At 43.0% G+C, this 20,014-nt stretch overlaps 1 protein-coding gene across 1 annotated transcript in view; it reads left to right on the top strand.

The window, feature by feature from the left end:
* Positions 1–19,106, top strand: part of LOC121340003 (gamma-aminobutyric acid receptor subunit rho-2) — a 30,582-nt gene extending 11,476 nt beyond the window's left edge. Inside the window, exons 3-9 of the mRNA XM_041412344.1 lie at positions 4,736–4,803; positions 8,457–8,680; positions 12,047–12,129; positions 13,363–13,503; positions 13,734–13,886; positions 14,512–14,708; positions 18,798–19,106. Of these exons, the coding sequence (XP_041268278.1) occupies positions 4,736–4,803; positions 8,457–8,680; positions 12,047–12,129; positions 13,363–13,503; positions 13,734–13,886; positions 14,512–14,708; positions 18,798–19,106 (1,175 nt within the window). The remainder of the gene's footprint in view (positions 1–4,735; positions 4,804–8,456; positions 8,681–12,046; positions 12,130–13,362; positions 13,504–13,733; positions 13,887–14,511; positions 14,709–18,797) is intronic.
* Positions 19,107–20,014: the final 908 nt, after the last annotated feature.

The raw sequence follows: 20,014 nt of genomic DNA on the forward strand, positions 1-20,014 counted from the left end.
GGTAGCAGATGTTCAGGTATTATTTACTATTATTAATATTTAAAGATTATGTAAATGTTTGTTTTGCTGCCTTCCTTAAACACCCATTTTAAGCATTTCATTTATGACATCTCATATTTTACAGGGAGCCTGTGAATAAGCAGCTTTAGTTGATACTTAAAATAGCTGTATCTTCTTTATTGAGGACCAGCCTAATGCTTTACTTCTATTATATTTGCTCACAGCCGAGTAGCCTAACGTCAGCTGGTCCTTGCTGCCCTTTCTGGGCAGTGCTTTTGCCAGAGTGGATGAACTCTGGGATGAATAGAGCACCAGCAGTCACCGAGTGTTAGTGACAAGGGCTGCAATAGAGCTTGCTTCTCTGCTGATGGGCAGCCGTCCCTGAGATGCAGAGGGACGAAGCCCTGCAGTCATGAGGAGGGTGATGAGCATGTCCTGGTGCTGCCTGCCTGGGAGCTGCCCACACCTCAGAGGTCCCACAGTGGTTTGCAGTCTCTCTGGGTGTGCATGAGATAGCTGTCAGTAAAGAAATCTCAAACCCGCTCGTTTCTCGTGTGCATGTTTTTATCTCGAGGCCTTCATCTGCCTCCCTCCTCCAAAGACAGGTGAGTGGACACTGTCTCAGAGAGAAACAGCAAGCCTTTGAAAGCACTGCCAAAGAGAAACATTAAAGAGATGTCACAAAGCTTTAGTCTCAGAGGTGGAGTGGGAAGCTGACTCCAGGCATCTTCATGGCAGCACGCTCTTCCCTCTCTTCCAAAGTCTGCTCCAGCGTTCAGAAATAAAAAACACGTTTGTGCCCAGTTCTGACTGGGGATGACTGACTCACACTTTGAAGATTTCATGCTGCTCACTGGTTGGTGGTTTTTGGTGTGGAGACACACTGGGATGTAACAGGCTTTAATGTTGGACTCCTTCTGAAGTCATTCCTGCACGGACTCGTGGAAGCCTCCTGGGCTCCCTGGAGAGGTTAATCCAAGGCCAGACATCCCATTCAATCTGGGGCAGAGTTTGATACTCAAACTGGAGTTTTTGCAAAATGAAACAAGCCACAAAGTCCTCTTTGTGTCAGAAACAACCCAAAATTCCATTAATTTGGCTGATACTTTTCAGAGACTGTAAAGTGTGATCTGAAAAACTCTGCTGGATTGCAGGCTCTGAGCAAAGTAGCACTGCTTCCTTTTATCAGCCATATCCCCAGCTTTCACATGGATCCATTTAGCTTCCTGTCCAGCATCCTAGAGAGGAGCCTGAGCTTTGAGATCTCTCCAGTGTTAATGTGTTCAAGTCTTTTGTTGCTTATAATTCTCTAGGATGGTCCTTCTATATTTTCTCTTTCTGAAGAAAATGTGAATATTGATAAAACATTGTTTATGACAAAGAAAGCCTGGTTGATGGGGTCTTTTTTGCATCTAATGCTGTAACCAAAGTTAATTGTTCTGTCTACCAGTTCAGTTTGTCATTTACCATCTGAGCTGTTCTTGTTCCCTCACATTCACACCCTCATCATACTCTGCTCCCTCTCAGTACAGAGGGGTTTTTTTTCTTTTTGCTCATCCCTAGTGGCATTTGATGAGGAATGTGGCAAAACACCCTGAGCCTCTGTGGTTCAACTGTTCAGTTGCCAGAGGGACAGGGTTAAAAAGCTAGCAGTTCCTAATTGACTCCATGGGTTAGTGAGATCAAAGCTCTCCTGACATTTCTCTCTGGGTGATCAACAGCCATTTAACTCAATGGCATGTGCTGCAGCCAACATGACCTTCAAGGAAACCCAGGGTTTGTTTCTGTGGTTTAAAGAGGTCATTTCTAGACAGGGCTTCTGCTTTGCTTCAGAAGCTGCATGCACTTCAGTGTTGTTTGCATCAAGTACCTCTACAAAACTGCATCTTAACTTGATGTTTTGTAGAGTGATGGGCAGAGTGAATTTACAATTATCATTGTCACTTATGCTCATTGCCAAGAGCAGCACTTGGTGATCATTGGATTCCTGTTGTTAACTCACAAGCAACTTTTGCACTGTCCTTTCACTCACCCTTCCCTGCTTAGTCCGGCTTCTTGTCTAAACATCCTCCAAAGTGTCTTTGTGTCTCAAAGAATCCTCATTCGCTTTTCTGTGTGCTCTCTCATTGCCTCAGCCCCAGGTGATGATTGAGGAGCAGGGAGAAGGAAAAAGCAGTGATTACTCCTGCTGATTGTGGTAGGAGTTTGCCCAAAAAAGGCAGAGTAAATATTTCTGCTGATAAATTGGTTTTACAGACTCATATTTACATTCTGTATTAAGCAATAAACATTTGAGTCCAGTGTTCAAATAATTTCTCCCTCTTTCTGTTACAATCACTGTTTTATCATCCCAGAAATTTGTGAATAACTGGAGAAAAGACATCCAGCCTTGGACCTCTTCTCTCAAGAACTTTCCAGACCATAGAGCTTAACGTGGAACACCCTTTATTTTGGATTTAATAAGGCTTTGTGTCAGCTCCAGACTGAACCTTAGGCTTTGTCCTTGCAATGAGATAACTGCTGGTTATTCAGTGTTTGATGCAGGAACATGAACAAAGAAAATAACATGGTATTTTATTTTCAAGGGCAGATAGGGAAGGAATAGGAGAGCGGGACAGATATCAGCTTGCCAGTGCTCTTATGTTTATGGGTTTGGTTTTTAGTTGTTTGTTGTTGTTTTTTGGGGGTTTTTAATCTGTGATTAGTGTTCAGAGAAGCATAGAAATCACACTAAATAGACTTTGTGTGGGTGTTGATTTCCTGAATCAAGGCTAAATTAAGAATTCATACACAGAGAGTCTCTCTTGCAGTCTGGAAGTTGTGGGGGGCTGCCCAGCATGTGTTGGGCACACAGCCCTCAGCTTGAGCTGCTTCTCTGTTGATTGTACTGCACATCAAAGTGTCTCTTGTCACCACAGATACAGTGCTTTTTGCTACCTTGTTAAGTACCCAACAAACCCAACAAATGTTTTATTGAGCAACAGAAATTCACAGAAAAATTCTTTCTCTCCGTTGCAAATGATTGCTGGCAATTTTTTTGAAGTGTGCAGTGTGTCTGAAAGTGACATGTAGGTGTTTGTAAGATCTGGGAGTTGCCTCAAAGTGCTGGGTTAGCCATGTTTGATCTTCCTTGCTGGGGGCAACAGCCACTTAAACTGGAATTGGTGGTTCTGAGGAGCCTGGTCCTGCTCCACAGGGCTTGTTCAAGGTTCCTGCTCCCTGCACTGCTGCTGACAAACACCGTGGGCAGAACAAGCTGGATCTGTGCGTGTGGGAAGGGGACAGGACCACCATCAGTGTGCTCTGCTGTAACCAGGTGAGGCTGGCTTATCAGAGCCCTGGCAAACCTGCACTGGGGCTGGTCACAGCTTATCTCATGGGCATGGGCATCAGCCTTTCCCTGCTGAGGCTGAGCTGGTGCCTCTTTCTCCTCCAGCAGAGGCAAACATAAGCTGTGTTCAAAAGCCCTGAAGGTGTGTGGGAGTGTGTACATGCTGCTGCAGGTACAGGAGCACGATGGATGGCAGCTTGCAAAATGTGCTGCTCTCTGGTTAGACTTGTGGTGTTTTCAGAGCTTTGATGTGGTCTCAAGAAAGATGCTACTCCAGCTAAATGTATGTAAACAGGTCCTGCTGTTTGTGGCACTGCGAATATGGGTCTGAGTCCACAAAGGGATTGTGCTGCACCTTACATATTATCTGGCTGCTGATCAGGTTCGAAATCTAGGAGCTGAAGGTCTTTGCAAATCTTCATGAGGGTCACTGTGGTCCTTAGAAAATTAAATTCTGCTGGAAAAGTCTCAGGCATGTCTGCAGAGCTTCTGCTTCCTTTGGCATGGTCTGTCTCACTGACAGTGCCCGGGCTGGAGGCACAGGGTCATCAGTGTGAGCCCTGCGAGTCCCACTGCCACACACCGGGAGCACCAGGCAGCACTGGATCCACCTGGACTGCTCCTCAGCAGTTCCTGCTGAGCTAGCCTGCTGGGTCATGCTTGCTGTGCTTGTCTCAGTAGGCACTTATCACCAGAATTTGGGAAAAGCTGCATGAGGGCATGCTATCAAGATCCCCATCTTGAGCAGGTCCTGGTCTTGAGCAGCAGTCTACAGTGAAGTTTTGATACAGGGTTTCTAGTCATAGAGGAGTGTACATTTATTATAGGATGTTTTCTGCTTATTTGCTCTTTGTGAACTCTCTGATTGCTGGTTTTAAAACTACTGTGGAAAACTAGCAATATCACCGGTGAGTAATATGAATCAAGATGGTGATGGGCTCATGAGAGAGCCCATCAATTAATCATCATTAATCTCATCATTAATCTCTTGAGAGATTAATGTGGTTGATAAAAAAGGAGAAACCTCCCAGGAAAAGCTCATTGCTTGCCATGTCTTCATCTCAGTCCCCTGTCCTTGGGGCTAAATTTGTTCATAAAGGCCCACAATTTAAGATGGGATGGCTCAGTTTTTAAAAACATAGGCAAATGTTTCATCCAAGCTCTGGACTAACTGGCAAAGTGTCAACATTGCAGCATACGCCAAGGGGAAGGTAATTCAGTGTTTCAAAAGGGCCCTTACATGGTTATTCACTAACTCATCCCCCAGCCCCTTCCTGAAGAACCACTGACAGAAATGTACAACATAAGCTCAGAAATGTTTGCATGTCACCTTAGGAGGGCTAATTCAATGCAGATGATATGAAAGAACATTTATTTACATATCTAAATCTCATTCTCTTTCAGGCCCTGCCATTCCTGTTGGGGTGGATGTGCAAGTTGAAAGCTTGGACAGTATTTCTGAGGTTGACATGGTACGTAATCCTCTTCTAAGCTTCAGTTAATTCTAGTCATAAATGGACCTTCTGACTTGAAACCTGTGGGCTTGTAATCATTGGTCAGATGAAAGAAATGGCAGCATCTCCAAAATTCAAAAAGGATGATAATCCGAACCAAAGACTTGATAAAACCAGATGATCAAAGTCTTGCCTCTCTACCTCCACATAAATATTAAAAGCATGAAGAGAAAAAGGACCTTGAATGGGAGAGTAATCAGTGCTGTGAAAGATCTATCACAACTAAAAATATAAGCAGCTGCATATGAAGGATTGAAGCTATATGGTAAAATTCACATAGGCTGTGCTTGCTGCAGGAGTTTTCTTCCTTAGGGAACCATTCAATTCACATGAATGTCACACACGTTTTACTGTTTGGTTTGGGGTTGTTTCATGGGTTTTTTTTTTTTTTTTATTTTTAATTGCAGGAAATGGAATGAAAACACTTGAAAGAGAAGTGGAAAGGGGAACACAGAGGAAAAGAGGAAGCTTCTGGGGTCCTTCCTCTTTCTGCCTTTTCCTCCCTGTTCTTGTGCACCTTTTGTGGTCTAGACAAAACATAAAGACAAAGGAAGAGTTTTAGGTTAAGTGTTTTTTAGTATGGTGCAATTACATCGTCATGCCATTTTGGAGGTGGTGGTTTAGATGACCTTTAAAGGTCTTTTCCAACCCAAAATATTCTATGTTCTATGATTAAAACCACGCAGCTTGCCTGCCTGGATATTGAAAGAGAGGGTTTGGGGCTGTGCATGCAGTGAGGTGTGTGGGAGGGGAGCACGGGGAATGGCTGCCAGGAGAAGAACTGGGGCTCTAATATGTCAGGATAATGTTAAGAGCAGTAAAGAGGCCTAATTAGTGCAAGTAAACAACTCACAGTGCTTTCTGTCAGGATTCAATTAAAATCTTTCCTGTCAGAAGTCTTGGAGGTCAGTTCTCTCCCTTGGCTGTCTATAGTTCCTATTTTCCCAGCTCATGACAAGTACTTTCTACAGCAGTTGCTGACATATATTTGGAGTGGAAGAATGTTCTCCCAGTTGAGCCTTGAGTTATGTTGGTTCTTCCAGCCTGTCCCAGCATGGGTGTTTGCAGGGAGGGGAGTGGGCAGCAAGCTCTCTGCATGGCCAGGGGACTGGGGCTGGCTGTGCCTGCAGCAGGGTGCCCTCCTTGTCTCCTCATTGCAGGCAGGGCTTGTTTCAAACTGCTCTGAAAATCAGGTACCCTGGGCTGGGCAGGCCTTACCTGTCACTGCTTGAGCAGGCACCTGGTGCCCCAAAGACAGACCAGACTGAAGCATCACCAGCCTCAAAACACTGTATCTGCAAGGCTGTGCATGACAGTGAGAGCAGCCAGAGGCTGTCTAAAGGCATGTGGGTTTAAAACCAGTGCCTGTCTGGTTGATGTGGATGGGCTGCTGCTGTGTGCAATGGCAGGACATGCTCTTGAGGCTGCCTGGAGCTTGGAACAAACATGAAATAGGCTGCCAAAATTGAGGTACTTGTGTAGACTCATTGGCTGTGACTCTGGCAGGTACTATCATTCTCCCAGTTTGCTGTAAAACCTTGTTTTCCAAGGGACTTTCCTCTTTGTTGGTGCTGAAATAAACCCCTTTTCTTGCTTGTAAATAGTGTGTGTGCTGGTCAGAAAGGAACAAGCGGTCAGCACACTGCCTCTTTTGAATCATGCCATGACAAAGCCTCCTTAAGTTGGATTTTATACTTAGAAGCTGTTGTCAGCTGCCACTTTGTGTTGGCAGCATTTGGTGCACCATGTTGGCTGCTGGAGAGAGAGGAGAATTGGCCATTGCAGGGGCCACTGTGTTGGCTCTTTGGAGAGAGAAAGGGGCTGAAGGTGAAAGATGAGAAGCTCCAGTCTGGCAGGACAAGGAGAGGGGTGGCCTGGAAAGCAGTGAGTTCCCTCGTGTGCTGTGCCTTCAGACAGTCTCTTCCCCCTCCTCTACAGTGGCTGTAAGCAATGCTGAGGGTGCCTGCCTGGTCCCCATTCCCCTATGCTCTGATGATGGAACTGCCCAGAGGCATTTTGCAGCCACAGCCTTAGGCTGTTCTGGTTTTGCCTGGATAGAGCTAATTTTCTTCTTAGTAGCTGGTACAATGCTGTGTTTTGGATTTAGTATGAGAATGATACTGATAACACAGTGCTTTAGTTGTGGCTCAGCAGTGCTTACCCTGAGTCAAGGACTTTTCAGAGTCTTGTGCTCTGCTCCTGAGGAGGGGCACAAGAAGCCAGGAGGGAGCACGGCCAGGACAGCTGACCTGAACTGGCCAAAGGGATATTCCACACTACAGAACATCATGCCCAGTATATAAACTGGAAGAAGTTGGCTGGGAGGGGCTGATCGCTGCTGGAGGATGTGTTGGGTATCTGTCAGCAACTGTATTGTGCATCACTTGTTTCTCTGGAGTTTTGCCTCTCTATATCTTTTCATTTTCCTTTTCATTATTCTTCTTATTACTATTTATTTCTATTTCTAAACTGTTTTTATCTCAACACAGCTTCTTCTAAGTCTATTCCCCATAAGATTGGCTGGAGGTGGTGGGAGAGAGGAGTGAGCAAGTGTCTGTGTTGTACTGAGCTGCTGGCTGGAGTTAAACCATGAGAATGGTCCTCCTCTCCTGCAGCCCCATGTCCCTCTATCTCATATCATGGCCAGGCAACTGGCAACCCTGAATTGCCAGGTTCTTTTTCACTCCTTTTTTTGACTTCTATGACTTGCACTGACTCCTAAGAAAGCAATTGTGCCTCTTCCTTCGTTCCCTTTTTCCCAGCTCTGGTCGAACTGATGAGCTGGATGTCTGGCCCCTGAGGCTAACTCTCCAAGCGGGGATGCAACCTAAGCTCTGCCAGTGGCAGTGGTTCTTGGAAGTGTTTCTTTGGGACTGTAGATGTAAGGGGAAGGTGGCCAGTGTCCAGTGTCCAGTAGGGAACTGGCAGCATCCCTGGGATGAGCAGTGAGGGAGCCTGGGACCAGTCTGATAAGGTGGGGACTGGCAGGTGGGTGAGCAGAAGTGTCCCCTGGCCATTCTCTGCCATGGTCAGAAAGGTCTGGCCAGCTCTGTACTGTGCTGGGCAGCAAGGTGAGGACTGGCACCAGAGCCTTCTCTGACAAATTAATGAAAAACCTACTGGCAATGCATGGCTGTTGTGAGACAGCCCTTTGAAGCAGAGAGTCAGGGTAACTGATTATCACTGTGTTCTGGTTTAGTCCTTTTGGGGATAAATTCCTTAGTGTTTAGCCTGATCATTAAGCTAACTTTCAGTTTTTCCTCTTGATCATCCTACTGCTACCATAGTCCTGTAAGATAATTTTGCCAGAATTGAAGAATCATTTCTGCATGGCGTTGCTTCTCTTGGGGCATATTTATATCCTGTTTGGGACTGAACATTACTGGGTACTGTAATAAATTCCTTAGTTGGCTATGCTTTTTTTGGCTGAAATTATTTTGTCAGGAAAATCTACTGACAGAGAGCATTGACCTAGGAAATAATCAGGAGTTGAGAGTGGAGAGATCTCATCTATCCAGTGGGAGTGTGTTTTCTTTCTGGTGTGCCCTAGTTGTAGAGTGCAGCACTGACAGAACTCTCTTCCTTTATTGGTTCTCTTCCCTATTTTGAAGGATTTCACTATGACCTTGTACTTAAGGCACTACTGGAAGGATGAGCGTCTCTCGTTTCCCAGCACCAACAACAAGAGCATGACCTTTGATGGCAGGCTGGTGAAGAAGATCTGGGTCCCTGATGTCTTTTTCGTGCATTCCAAGAGGTCCTTCATTCATGATACCACCACAGACAACATCATGCTGCGAGTGTTCCCCGATGGGCATGTCCTCTACAGCATGAGGTAACAGAGCAGCCCTGCTTCCCCTGAGCATCCCTGGGGCTTTGCTGCCAGTTTTGCTCTAGGCTTGACTTTGGTGATCATCAGGATTGCTACTGCCAATCCTGCTACTCTTGCTGCTGATGCAGAGCCCCATTTCCAGAATAAAAGGGGAAAAAATGTGTGTCCAGTACAAAATGCTTTGCAGAAAACTCTGAGAAACCATGCTGTGGGCAGTAACAGGGTAATTCCTTCTGGGGAAGCATGCCCCAAACTCTTTTCAGTCAGTGGAGGGCTTAGTCAAGCAGGAATGTTCATCCCAGGGTCAGTGTGTGATTAAACTGGAAGCTGCTGATATACCAGATGGTGACCTCTATAATTATCCTATTTTCCTTCTTGTTTGTCTAGAATTTTTTTTTTCAGTTGTTCTGCTTTCCTGTTGATGTAAATGTTTAGGTTTACTGAAGCTGAAATGGCAGTATTAAAGACATCCTGGTTTTCTAGATTTGTTGGCTGGAAGAATCCTGAGCAATGCCTCTCATGACCTGGAGGGTTATCTATCTTGCGGGTGTACACGGATCATGACTGTGGGTTTGCAGGATTCTGTAATACACAAGGACATGGAGGCTTAATCCTCTAAACTTCTCTACCTTTTTACAGATTATCAAAAATACCACAAAAATCACCTCTAGCAAGTAAACTACCGCAAAATCACCACTGGCAACTATACCCATGATTAATAAAGTGACTGTATATCCATATCACTCTATTGCAAATTGCTGTCAGCAATCAATAATTTAGCATCTATCAATCATGTGTCAACAGCCAATTATGAACCAGGGTATTTCCTGTTACAGGTTACTTTATATTGGTGGAGCAATTCATCCACAATATGCCCTCAGGTACACTTGGGACAGGTTGCTTGTGTGGGTGCACAGTAGTGGTATCCAGGGATACCACCATCAAGCGATCCAAATCATCCAGCAGATGGAAGGACAAACTGAAACAGCCTCCAAAGTGGGCTCAGAGGGGACCAGTGAGACAACAGTGTTTCATTTCAGAGATGCTCTGAGTCACAGGGTGTGGAGTCAGCCAGGAGTCCTTGGTGGGTGTCCAAGAGCTGGTAGAAAGTTCATGCACTGAATTCAACCTTCTAAGGAGCAGAAAAGTGTGTGCAGCATGGAAAGGTCTCTGAGGAAGGCTTCATTTTGGATACAAATTATGGCATCCTTATATCCAGAGAGTTAAGAGGGTGCAGGATGCTACCACTTTGAATAGGCAATAGATGATGGTAATTTTTATTTTTCACCTGTAACGGCCAAAAGATAATGATGTTTTCTGTTCTCTCAGACCCTTTCTTCTTTCAAGATAATTTCCTACCTTTTCTTACAATAAAATGCCTGTTAAAGCACTTTTTTTTTGGCAGTTATTGATGGTATTTCAGGATGTCTCCAGTTTCTGGGTACCCTATCTGCATGTCAAAGAGGCCAGCTGTGCTTCTCAAGGATTTGTCTTGTTCCCAGGCTGGCAAGCCTTTCTCTGTCCTTATTTTTCATCTGACAGTTTTTTGCTCAGTAGCTTCTCCTTCTAACCAGCCTACCTTTATGACTGCTCACATCAGAATCCCAGCAGATTTAATTTCCTTCAGAAGAATGAAAAAAGAGAAGCAAAGAAAAACACACTGCTAGAGGAGAAAAGTTCAAGAGCCCAAAAAAAAATGGATATTTCCCCAGGACAGAAAACATGCTCAGAGTGTACAGTGACCTTTGAATATTTTGTAGCCAAGGATTTCTGTTCTAGGATCTTTCTGGAACTTATTCACTTTAGCTATGGTAGAATGATTTTCAAAAACTTGGAAAGGTTTTCTGTTAAGTTTGCTTCTGTGGTCTGTTGAGGAGGTGATGTGACTTTCTAATGTTATCCACAAGAGAGAAGTCTGTGAGTTAACCACAGCTGGTTGCACAATTGTTAAATTCATAATTTGATACGTAAAATCCAAGGAGAAAGAAAATCTCCATGGCATTTGGGCCTGGTGGTGTTTAGAACACTCAGAGCAGTATCCAGCTGAAAAAGCATGGGTGTCCAGTGGTGCTGGGAATGCCCTCAGATATCTTGAAATGTCTGCGTGGGATTGGCAGTGGACTGGGGAACATTTCATTCGTGTTTTGAGCCTTGGGCTTTCAAAGCCACCTGAACACTGCACTCTAATTGAGGAATATCATGCTGATGAGCCAAGGTTCTGTTCTGCCCCTGACTAACAAACTGTTATTGACCACAGGCTGTGCCACAGTTCAGGTGATGCTGGAGAAAGAAAATAACACATTTTAATGAGACTGAGCTATACAATGCTTAAATGCTACACACAGTTAGGGGAGGCCATCGTGGCAGGATACCTTCTGGAGCACATCCCCAAAAACATTCTTTAAATTTAGCTCAAATGGCGAGATTTTGCTGTAGTTTATAGTCAAAATGAACAGCATGTACCTTTCAGGGATGATGAGTGCGTAGGTCAGGGTAGGATTTGGACCACAATCCCTGGAACAAGAGAGAAAAAGTCCTTTACCACCATCTGCAATGCATCTAGAAAATGGTCACAACCAACGTAAGTTGGCCTCTGAAACGATGAGTCACAGCTGATTTGCCCCCCTAAATCGGGAGCTCCACGGCAAATCCATCTGCAAGGGAATGTTCACTGACCCACTGGAAAATTTCTTACGTAACGTTGTACACAACTGGACTAGTTTAAAAACTGGAGCCATGATTGCTGAAGCTTTTTAGCTAAGACAAAAACTTATCAGAAGCAAATCTCACTTGTTGAAAACCAGCTGCACGCATTTTACAGCCCCTGCCCCAGAAAAACACCCCTCAGATTAAAAGGGTTTATTGAGAGATGTAAGAAACTGCTTTTGCCTTAATAATACATGCACTGAAGGAATTTTTTGGCTTGCAACAAGGATGGTCATATTCCTCAGGCTTGGGTCATTCTGGGGGTGACTATGGAGGGAACTGAGCAGTGAGGAAAATGTGGAAACTTTAATTAAACTGCATGTAAGGGAATATCCAAATGTAAATCTTGAAGTTACTTTACATTGTAGTCTTGTAGACAAATAGTTGGATATAAAACACAGTGATAATATCTGTACTGACATTAGTATTACAGTAGCATCCAAAATAATGCTTTAGTTCCTTGATATTGAAATTGCATTTTTGGAGTTTCTGTGTATAATCCATCTAGCTTGAACATGGAGAATTAGTAGGCATTTTCCTGTGGATTTTTTGCAAACATGATGCAATATTTCTGGCTTAAAAGCTGCAGAATAATTACCTGTGATAATATTCTCTCTTGATTGCTCCTCATAGAAACCAGCTTTTCTCATTTTTGATTTCTAGGGTCACAGTGACAGCAATGTGCAACATGGACTTCAGCCACTTCCCCCTGGACTCTCAGACATGTTCTCTGGAGCTGGAAAGCTGTACGTTGGATCCGTGTTTCTAGCTAGATGTTCTCCATGGCTGGCTGCACAAACATTTCACTGAACACGTTACTGTCTATTAATACTGTCAGAATACTGTCTATTTTAGAGCCTGAAAAAATAATTTATCAGAGTTACCAGGAGTTCTGTTGACTCAACATTATTGCATATCTCATCCTTGTGCTGCAGGACAAACATCCTATGACATAATACTGATCCTGCAAACATTCAGCTTCTTTGGTGGAGAAAGCAATGTGAACAGTAGAATTTTTTGTAGACTTTCTCCAGTGTATGGCAGGACTAACATGTGGCTGTTTTGAGGTCCTCTCAGCTATTTAACTGAATTTTCCTCTGCAAAAAACAGAATCAGAGGATAATTTTCACTGACATTGAGGTCAGCTGCTCCAATACCCTGCTGAGAGCAGGGAGTTCTTCATGATGGGCTGCTTGGGGCTGTGTCCATTTGGGTTTTGAGCAAGGCAATTCAGGCTCCACAACATTTCTCTGCAACATGGTCAAATATTTGACAGCCCTGATCCTGAAAATGTTTCCTTTTATCTGCTTGGGAACAATCCTTTGCTGAGACTTGCAGCCTTTGCCTCTTGTCCTTTCATTCTCCATTTTGTCAAACCATCTGGGAAAAGGCTGCTGCCACCTTCTCCATGAGGGTCAGCAGTGCAGCAGCTGGACCCCACCACAGACTGCTCTTCTCCCAGATGAACAAGCCCTGTTTCCCAAGCTCTTGTCCCTGAGCCATGTGCTCCCGTCCCTGATGATCTTGATAACCCTCTTCTCATTTCCCGTTCCTGTTACTTAGTGAACAATATGTTCTTCCTTTATAATTTTAACATATTTCTTTTGCTTCTCACCTGTCCCTTTTGCTTTTATCATTCTAAGATAAATTGAAGTGTCCACACTTCCTCCTTCCTCTAAATTAAGGTGTTTTACCCATGATTATTTCCTGAGCTATTATCTCTTTCTAGTCTGTGATGCTCAGAAGAGTGCCATTCTAACTGTCATTTCAATGTGAAGTAAAAAGAGGATTTGTTTTTTTGAATCTCGGATCCAGACTTTTGTTGTTGTCACGGTATATTATATGACAAGATCTTTTGAACTCCTTTGTTATTGGCAAACTTATTTGTGGCATTAGTTCGTGCCAAAGACTGGAGGCATTAACTTTTGTTGAACCTCTAAGCTAAAGTCTCATCACATTGTATTTCTTCTTTCCCTAAGATGCTTACACTGATGAAGATCTGATGCTGTATTGGAAAAATGGAAATGAATCTCTGAAAACTGATGAAAAAATTTCTTTGTCTCAGTTTTTGATACAAAAATTCCACACCACATCAAGACTGGCTTTCTACAGTAGCACAGGTATTAACCTTTTCTGATGTCATACATGTATGTTAATGCAGTTAATACTGTATTAACTGCTTTTGAGAGGGGCCTTGGCATGATGTCACTGAAGTGTAGTCTCCACAGTCTGTTTGAAAACTCATTTTCTTGTTTTACTAGTCTTAGAAATAAAAGAACCAAAGAAAGGTCTCTCTGTACCTGCGGTCCAGGCTGTTCTCACTGATTCTGGCTTTCCCCCTCTCTCAAAGGCTGGTACAATCGCCTCTATATAAACTTCACATTACGCAGACACATCTTCTTCTTCCTGCTCCAAACCTACTTCCCTGCCACTCTCATGGTCATGCTGTCCTGGGTGTCCTTCTGGATCGACCGACGAGCTGTTCCTGCCAGGGTCTCTTTGGGTGAGCCACTGCAACAAGCCATGGCTGTGTGAAAAGCATTGAATGTGAAGGCTTTGGCAGGAAAGGGGACTGTTCATTTTGATGGTTGAAGACATTGTGCAAGCAAATGGTGGTTTTATCTGATTATTAATACAATGTATAACTTGCATATAACTTTGTCTTAAGTCCTTCATCATTTAGCAGTCTTCCTCACTTATATGTAGCTCAGGACAGAAAGTGGTGCAGTCTTAAAAATGAAGATGTAACACAGAATGGTACAGCTAGGAAACAGGAGTCCTTGTCACCACTGGTCTTAGCAGACCTGATCTTAGGATTAGGTGTGTAAAAATATGTTATAACAGCATTGTGTTTAAACCCTGCAGTTTAAGGAGGGAGTTAAATGCTGTTTGTTAAATGCAAAATGTTGACTGCTCCATTGCTCCTCAAAACTCAACCCATCATGAACACAAAAATGTAGGCAGGGGAACAATTCTGCATTAGCAGAAGAGATACTTTACACATATTTATCTCATACTGAACATCTTTCAGAGCATCATGTAGGCCATAATTTCTGTTTTTGTAGAGACAAAACAGAACATGTGGACTGTATAATTCAATAACATTTCTTTCTCTTGGTTCTTTCCAGGAATAACCACTGTGCTGACCATGTCCACGATCATCACTGGGGTAAACGCCTCCATGCCTCGTGTTTCCTACATCAAAGCAGTGGACATTTACCTGTGGGTCAGTTTTGTGTTTGTCTTCCTCTCGGTGCTGGAATACGCAGCTGTGAATTACCTGACAACGGTGCAAGAGCGGAAGGAGAGGAAACTGCGGGAGAGGGTGAGAAACACTTTTGTTGGCCACTTATTCCTTTTTTTTTCCCCCTTACAGCTGATCTGGTCTTTCTATTGACTGTCTGTTCATGGGAAAACATTGATAACCATGTGTGTAATTGGGTCTGTTTAAGCCACTTCACCTCAGGCTGAATAGCGACACAGAAAAACAGGATTGGATCTCATGGATCTTCATAGAAACATCAGAGGAGAGAGTGTGATCTGAACTGGGAAAGAGTGCAGCCTGGAAATGTGAGGGAATGGCAGGAGGGGAAAGTATAAAATCTGATACTTCGCTGCAGCTGCCACAATTCTTGTTTAGTATGCTAAAGGTCTTATTTGGTGCAAATTAGTTTCCTCCCTCTGTAGGCAACATTACTCTGGAAACTGGATTTAACAGATGTAATAGTGGAGGTGTTCCCCATCCCCAAGCACAAACAGCAGTCAATTTGTGCTTGTACTTCTTAATGTGCTATAAATGATCTTATCCTATGTCCCTGGAGTGTCTCAAGACCTGATACATCCTGACCACCTTGGCCCTGCTATGAGCAGGACACAGGACTAGAGATGCCCTGAAGTGCATTCCAGCCTGAGGTATCTTACAGACCTCTAGGCCCTTCTTTGTGGTTAACAAAGCACCATTGCCTTTTGAACACTAAGGATTGGAACCAAATCTTTTCAGTCACTTTTTTTTTCAGTCACAGTTTTTCAGTTTTTTCATTTCTTTGTGCTCAGTTTTTTCCATACACCCAGGACATCACCATGTTTTACAGTTTCTTTCTTCCTGGTAGGAACTCACCACAGTAGTCTACTGGTAATACTGGTAACCTACTATCTTTGATTCCTTGAGAAATTTGTATAAGCTTGTTGGAAATGCCAGTGCAGACATCATCTTTCATACAATTTAAGATATTTCCCTCTATGAACAACTCTTGGTTTTGCATGTCCTTCTCTTTCCCTTCCTTTTCTCTCTATGACTTTCTTGAAGAGCAGCACAAGCCCCATAACAGCCCCAGCACCTTTTGCAGTTGGCATACTGTAAAAAATGTAATTAGATGAATTTAAAAAACTAGTTGGATAAATTTACCAGACTTCTGGGATGAAATTTTGCCTCTCTTCAAGGCCTTCTCAACAGCATTATGATTCTGGAAAGCTGCTTAAACAGATCCTGAGTGTCTTAATTTATGTATGGCCCTCCTAGTCCCCACCTGGGCCCAGCAGTTCTCTGCAGCCCAAGGCAGAGATGCTCTGTGCAAGCACAGAGACTCCAGTGTGTCTGACTTGCTGCATGTGAGCAGTGGTCTGTGACATATTAGCCAGCCCTGCTCAGGCATCCCATGCCCAAAGAATATGGCATCTTGGCAGGTCATGGAAAGCAACAAGAAACATCCTTGTCAAGTTTGACTTGCCTAGAACAAACCTGTGGGGTTTATTTTTAACTATACTGGAGGGATGAAATGAACTTAAGAGGGTTTTTAATTTTCTGCTAAGTTTTCTGGAATGTTTTGTCACATCTAGTGATGGTGTAACTTGTTATTTATATCATAAATCTGACCTCTATTGAGTCTTGTACACTGAATTCTATATTCAGCAAATGCCTTTTTACTGCACAAGAGAAAATATTGTGCCCACTCTTCAACGTGTGACAATATTATTCTTCAGTAGGGGAAACAGCAACAGAAATAATAAATAGTATTATTTGAGGAAGAAGCATTATTTGAGACATTTCTCACAGTAAATGTAGATCTTGTCAGCCAGTGCTGCTCCCTTATGAAAGACCCCAAAAGTTTTAGTATGAACATGTAAGGCTGCCCAGAAGAGAGCTCTATGTTATGCCTACATTAAGAAATTAAATGTGCCAGGGACAAAGAGGTGCAGCATCCAAAACTACACCTTCTCTACCTGAAGATCACAGGAGCTGCTGGGAAATGCCTGTGGCAAAAGGTCTGTGGCCCCATGCTTGCTCCCTATCCATACCTGGGAACTTTTCAGTGCTTGCTGGGCTGACAGAGGCCAGAGACCTTTCTGACGCTTTAATAGTACTGTCAGCTGCTTTCCCATGTCCAAGGAGGCTCTTTGGCAGTCTTTGAATTATTATTGTATTGTAGACACAGGCTAAAAGTCCTGCAGGGTGAAATTACGTAGTGCACCACTGCGGTTACGTGCCCATGTGAGGACGAGTGTAATTTTAGGCTCTGTGGAGGTGGGCTTCTAGCACGTCAGGCTCTCTTGTCCGTAGAGGTGGCTGTCATCGCACGTTCATGAAGCCATGGGAACTCTAATTGGACCTAGGGGCTGACAGTAAATCTGCAGAATTTCTGTGCTGCAGCAATGAGCTTGTTATTGTAACTGCTGTCCCTCACACACAGCCACCATCTTCTGGACCTGTCAGTTCATGATAAAGAGCCTGATGTGTAATTCTTCCCTGTGTTTTTTTTTGTTTGGTATTACTCTGGTTTGGGCTGCCATAGAGTCAGTTTCTTTTCAGTAGCTGGTACAGTGCTGTGTTTTAAATTCAGTGTGAGAATAATGTTGTAACACACTGATGTTGTTGCTAAATTGTGTTTATCCTGAGTCAAGGATGTTTTTGTGTCTCATGCTCTGCCAGTGAGGAGGTAAACTACAAAGGCTGGGAGGGAACATGACCAGGACAGGTGACACAAAGGTGCCAAAGGGATATTCCACACCATAGAACACATTTCAGTTATTGAACTATTCTTATCTCAATCTACAAGTTTTACATTTGATTCTCCTCCACAACCCTCCGGAGTTCAGTGGGGAAGGTGGGTTGAGCGAGCAACTGCATGATGCTTATTTGTCAGCTGCAGTTAAATCACAGTAGTCCTTTTTGGGGAGCTGCACTCTGGTTTTTTTCTGTTTTGGTTTGGTTTTGTTAGTTTTGGGCTGTTGGTTTTTCAAAGTATGCCTGCTTAGAATAAAATATGTCTAAAACCCAATTGATATTCAGTTGTACTCATGGAGTGATAAAAAAAAGTAAAGTAAGAAGGCTATGAACTTGTCATGTTTTTCTGAACATAACCTCCTGATACCAAATCTTTTGGTTATGCCAAGAACACAGAAAACAATCCTTAAGTTGGTTTTAAGGTTTTCAAGAAGCAATGTGATCTGTTGTTTAAATAATTTGAAGGAAAACCTTGACTGCAAGGTTTTGCAATGGCATCCTGAATATTACATATTTATTTTATATAAATTTTTACATATATATGTATTCAGATATATACATTTGTTTTAGCTGAACATATCCTTGAAAACAAGCTCTTGGAAAACCCACACATCAAAGTTGGTGGAGTATTATTGGGTAAGGAAATTGGTCTGTGGGAAATCAGAGACAGGAACTCCTAACAGAAAGGATGTTTTGGAGTCCATTTTCATTGCATTTTCATTGCAAATACATAGTCCATATTGCTGGGACAGGAAAACTGAAGGTTTTGAATGGTCAAAAACTGCATTTCCTGTTCAAAATTCTCTCTGTATGCATTGGATTTTTTTAGACTTCTGGGTTGCATGCTGGTGCTGCTGAAGTCAATACAAGTTTTGCTATTAGCTCAAACAGAGCTGGGATTTGACATCATGCCTTTAGCTGGCCCTCTGTTTGATTTAAAATCAGATTTATGAAAAAAGCATGTGTATCTGTAAAACCAGAACTTGGCCCTTTTCTTCCTGTACATGTACTGAATAAGCCATTTCCACAGATTAAACTGCATCTTGTCCATGAATATTTATAAACACAAAGAATGAATAATAAGGAATCTTAAGACAGCAAGGCTGAACAACAGCTGCCTAAGAAAACATTTTGCTTAGACTATATGTCTGCTAAAACATTTTTTCTAATATTTTCTGAAGCTGTTTGTCCAAGCAGTGGAGATAAACCCTGTTTCTTCCTTTTGAAAACATGCAAAAAAAAAAAAAAAAAAAAAAAAAAAAAAAAAAATTTTTGCTCAAAGAGAAACTTAAAATATCTCAATCAAAATTTTGAACTCAACTGTTTACAAGCTGTCTGTTAAGAGAAAGGCATAATTTTGGTTGCTTACATGTGTTTCCAATATTCAGCAATATTTCTTTTTTATGTCTCTAGTTTTCGTGTTCGTGTGGAATACCTCACTCAAAAACTATGATGCTGGATGGAAACTACAGTGAATCTGATGCCAACAGCCTGGCAGGGTATACAAGAAACCAGATGGTACCAGAAGAGGAAAAACCAGAAAAGATGGTTGTGCATTTAGCTATGAGCAATGAATCTAATTCATCAAGGAAGAGAGGCCTGAAGGGCCACGTGGGCTTGCGCATCATCCAGAACACTCATGCAATTGATAAATATTCAAGGTTAATATTCCCAGGCACCTATATATTTTTTAATTTGATATATTGGTCTGTCTTTAGCTAAGCATGCTGGCACTTCTGAATCAGAAGATGTCTACAAAACACTCTTTTGTTGGTACTTTTTTTTGTCTAATCTGGACGCAAAGCTAGAAACCTGATTATTGTATTGCTTCTTTGAAGTGTAAATGGGAGGCCACATCCCCCAGGAGGCAATTCCATGTGCAGGTCTCATGGAGGAACTTGCTGTCCTGGTTGGTTTCCAGCCCACACCCCTGCTCCCGTGTGCTTTATGACACATGCCATTTCTCATACTTGAAAATACGTGTCCACCATACAGCCAGAAGGTGCTGGATGCTCCTTTGGGGCTGGCCACACTGGTGGTGCCTGCTGTGCAATGGACAACCAAAGACAACGCTCTTGTGAGCCGTAAGGAATTAAATAAATGCAACTTGTGCGGGGAGGTCTCGACAGCGCTTCTCCCTTTACTTTTGAGAAAATTATTTTGCTTTTTCTTTGGTGTATAAACATAAGTTTTTCCATTGTTTTGTGAAGAACACCTCCTTTAAGGGTACAGATTCTGCTTTCTGTCTGGACAGGACCTTCATCAGTACCATTAGGACAGCTGGCTGGCCAGGATCAGCTGGGCTGGTTACAGAGCACAGGTGGTATCTTTGTGTCAGAGGAGTTTTTTTCTAGATTACAAAGTGCAGCCCACAGACAAACTGTATATCCCAATGTGCCTCTCCCAGTCAACACAATGCCCTTCTGTTCAGGCATTTGGGATCAAAAGGGATACATGTCTGCCAGAACCTCTCTGCAGAAACAGAGGCATGTCAGAGATTAAATGGCCAAGGATAATACTGTGGGTCTAAGGTCGATGTAAGTCCTTTGAAGCTGCTGCACAGCATTGTAACATGCTTATGTGCTTGGCAGTTCTTTTCCTATCCTATGATATCTCCCTTTCCTCTGCTA

Source organism: Onychostruthus taczanowskii, unplaced genomic scaffold, assembly GCF_017590055.1.
Source record: "Onychostruthus taczanowskii isolate IOZ18803 unplaced genomic scaffold, ASM1759005v1 scaffold39, whole genome shotgun sequence".
Classification (NCBI taxonomy): Eukaryota; Metazoa; Chordata; class Aves; order Passeriformes; family Passeridae; genus Onychostruthus; species Onychostruthus taczanowskii.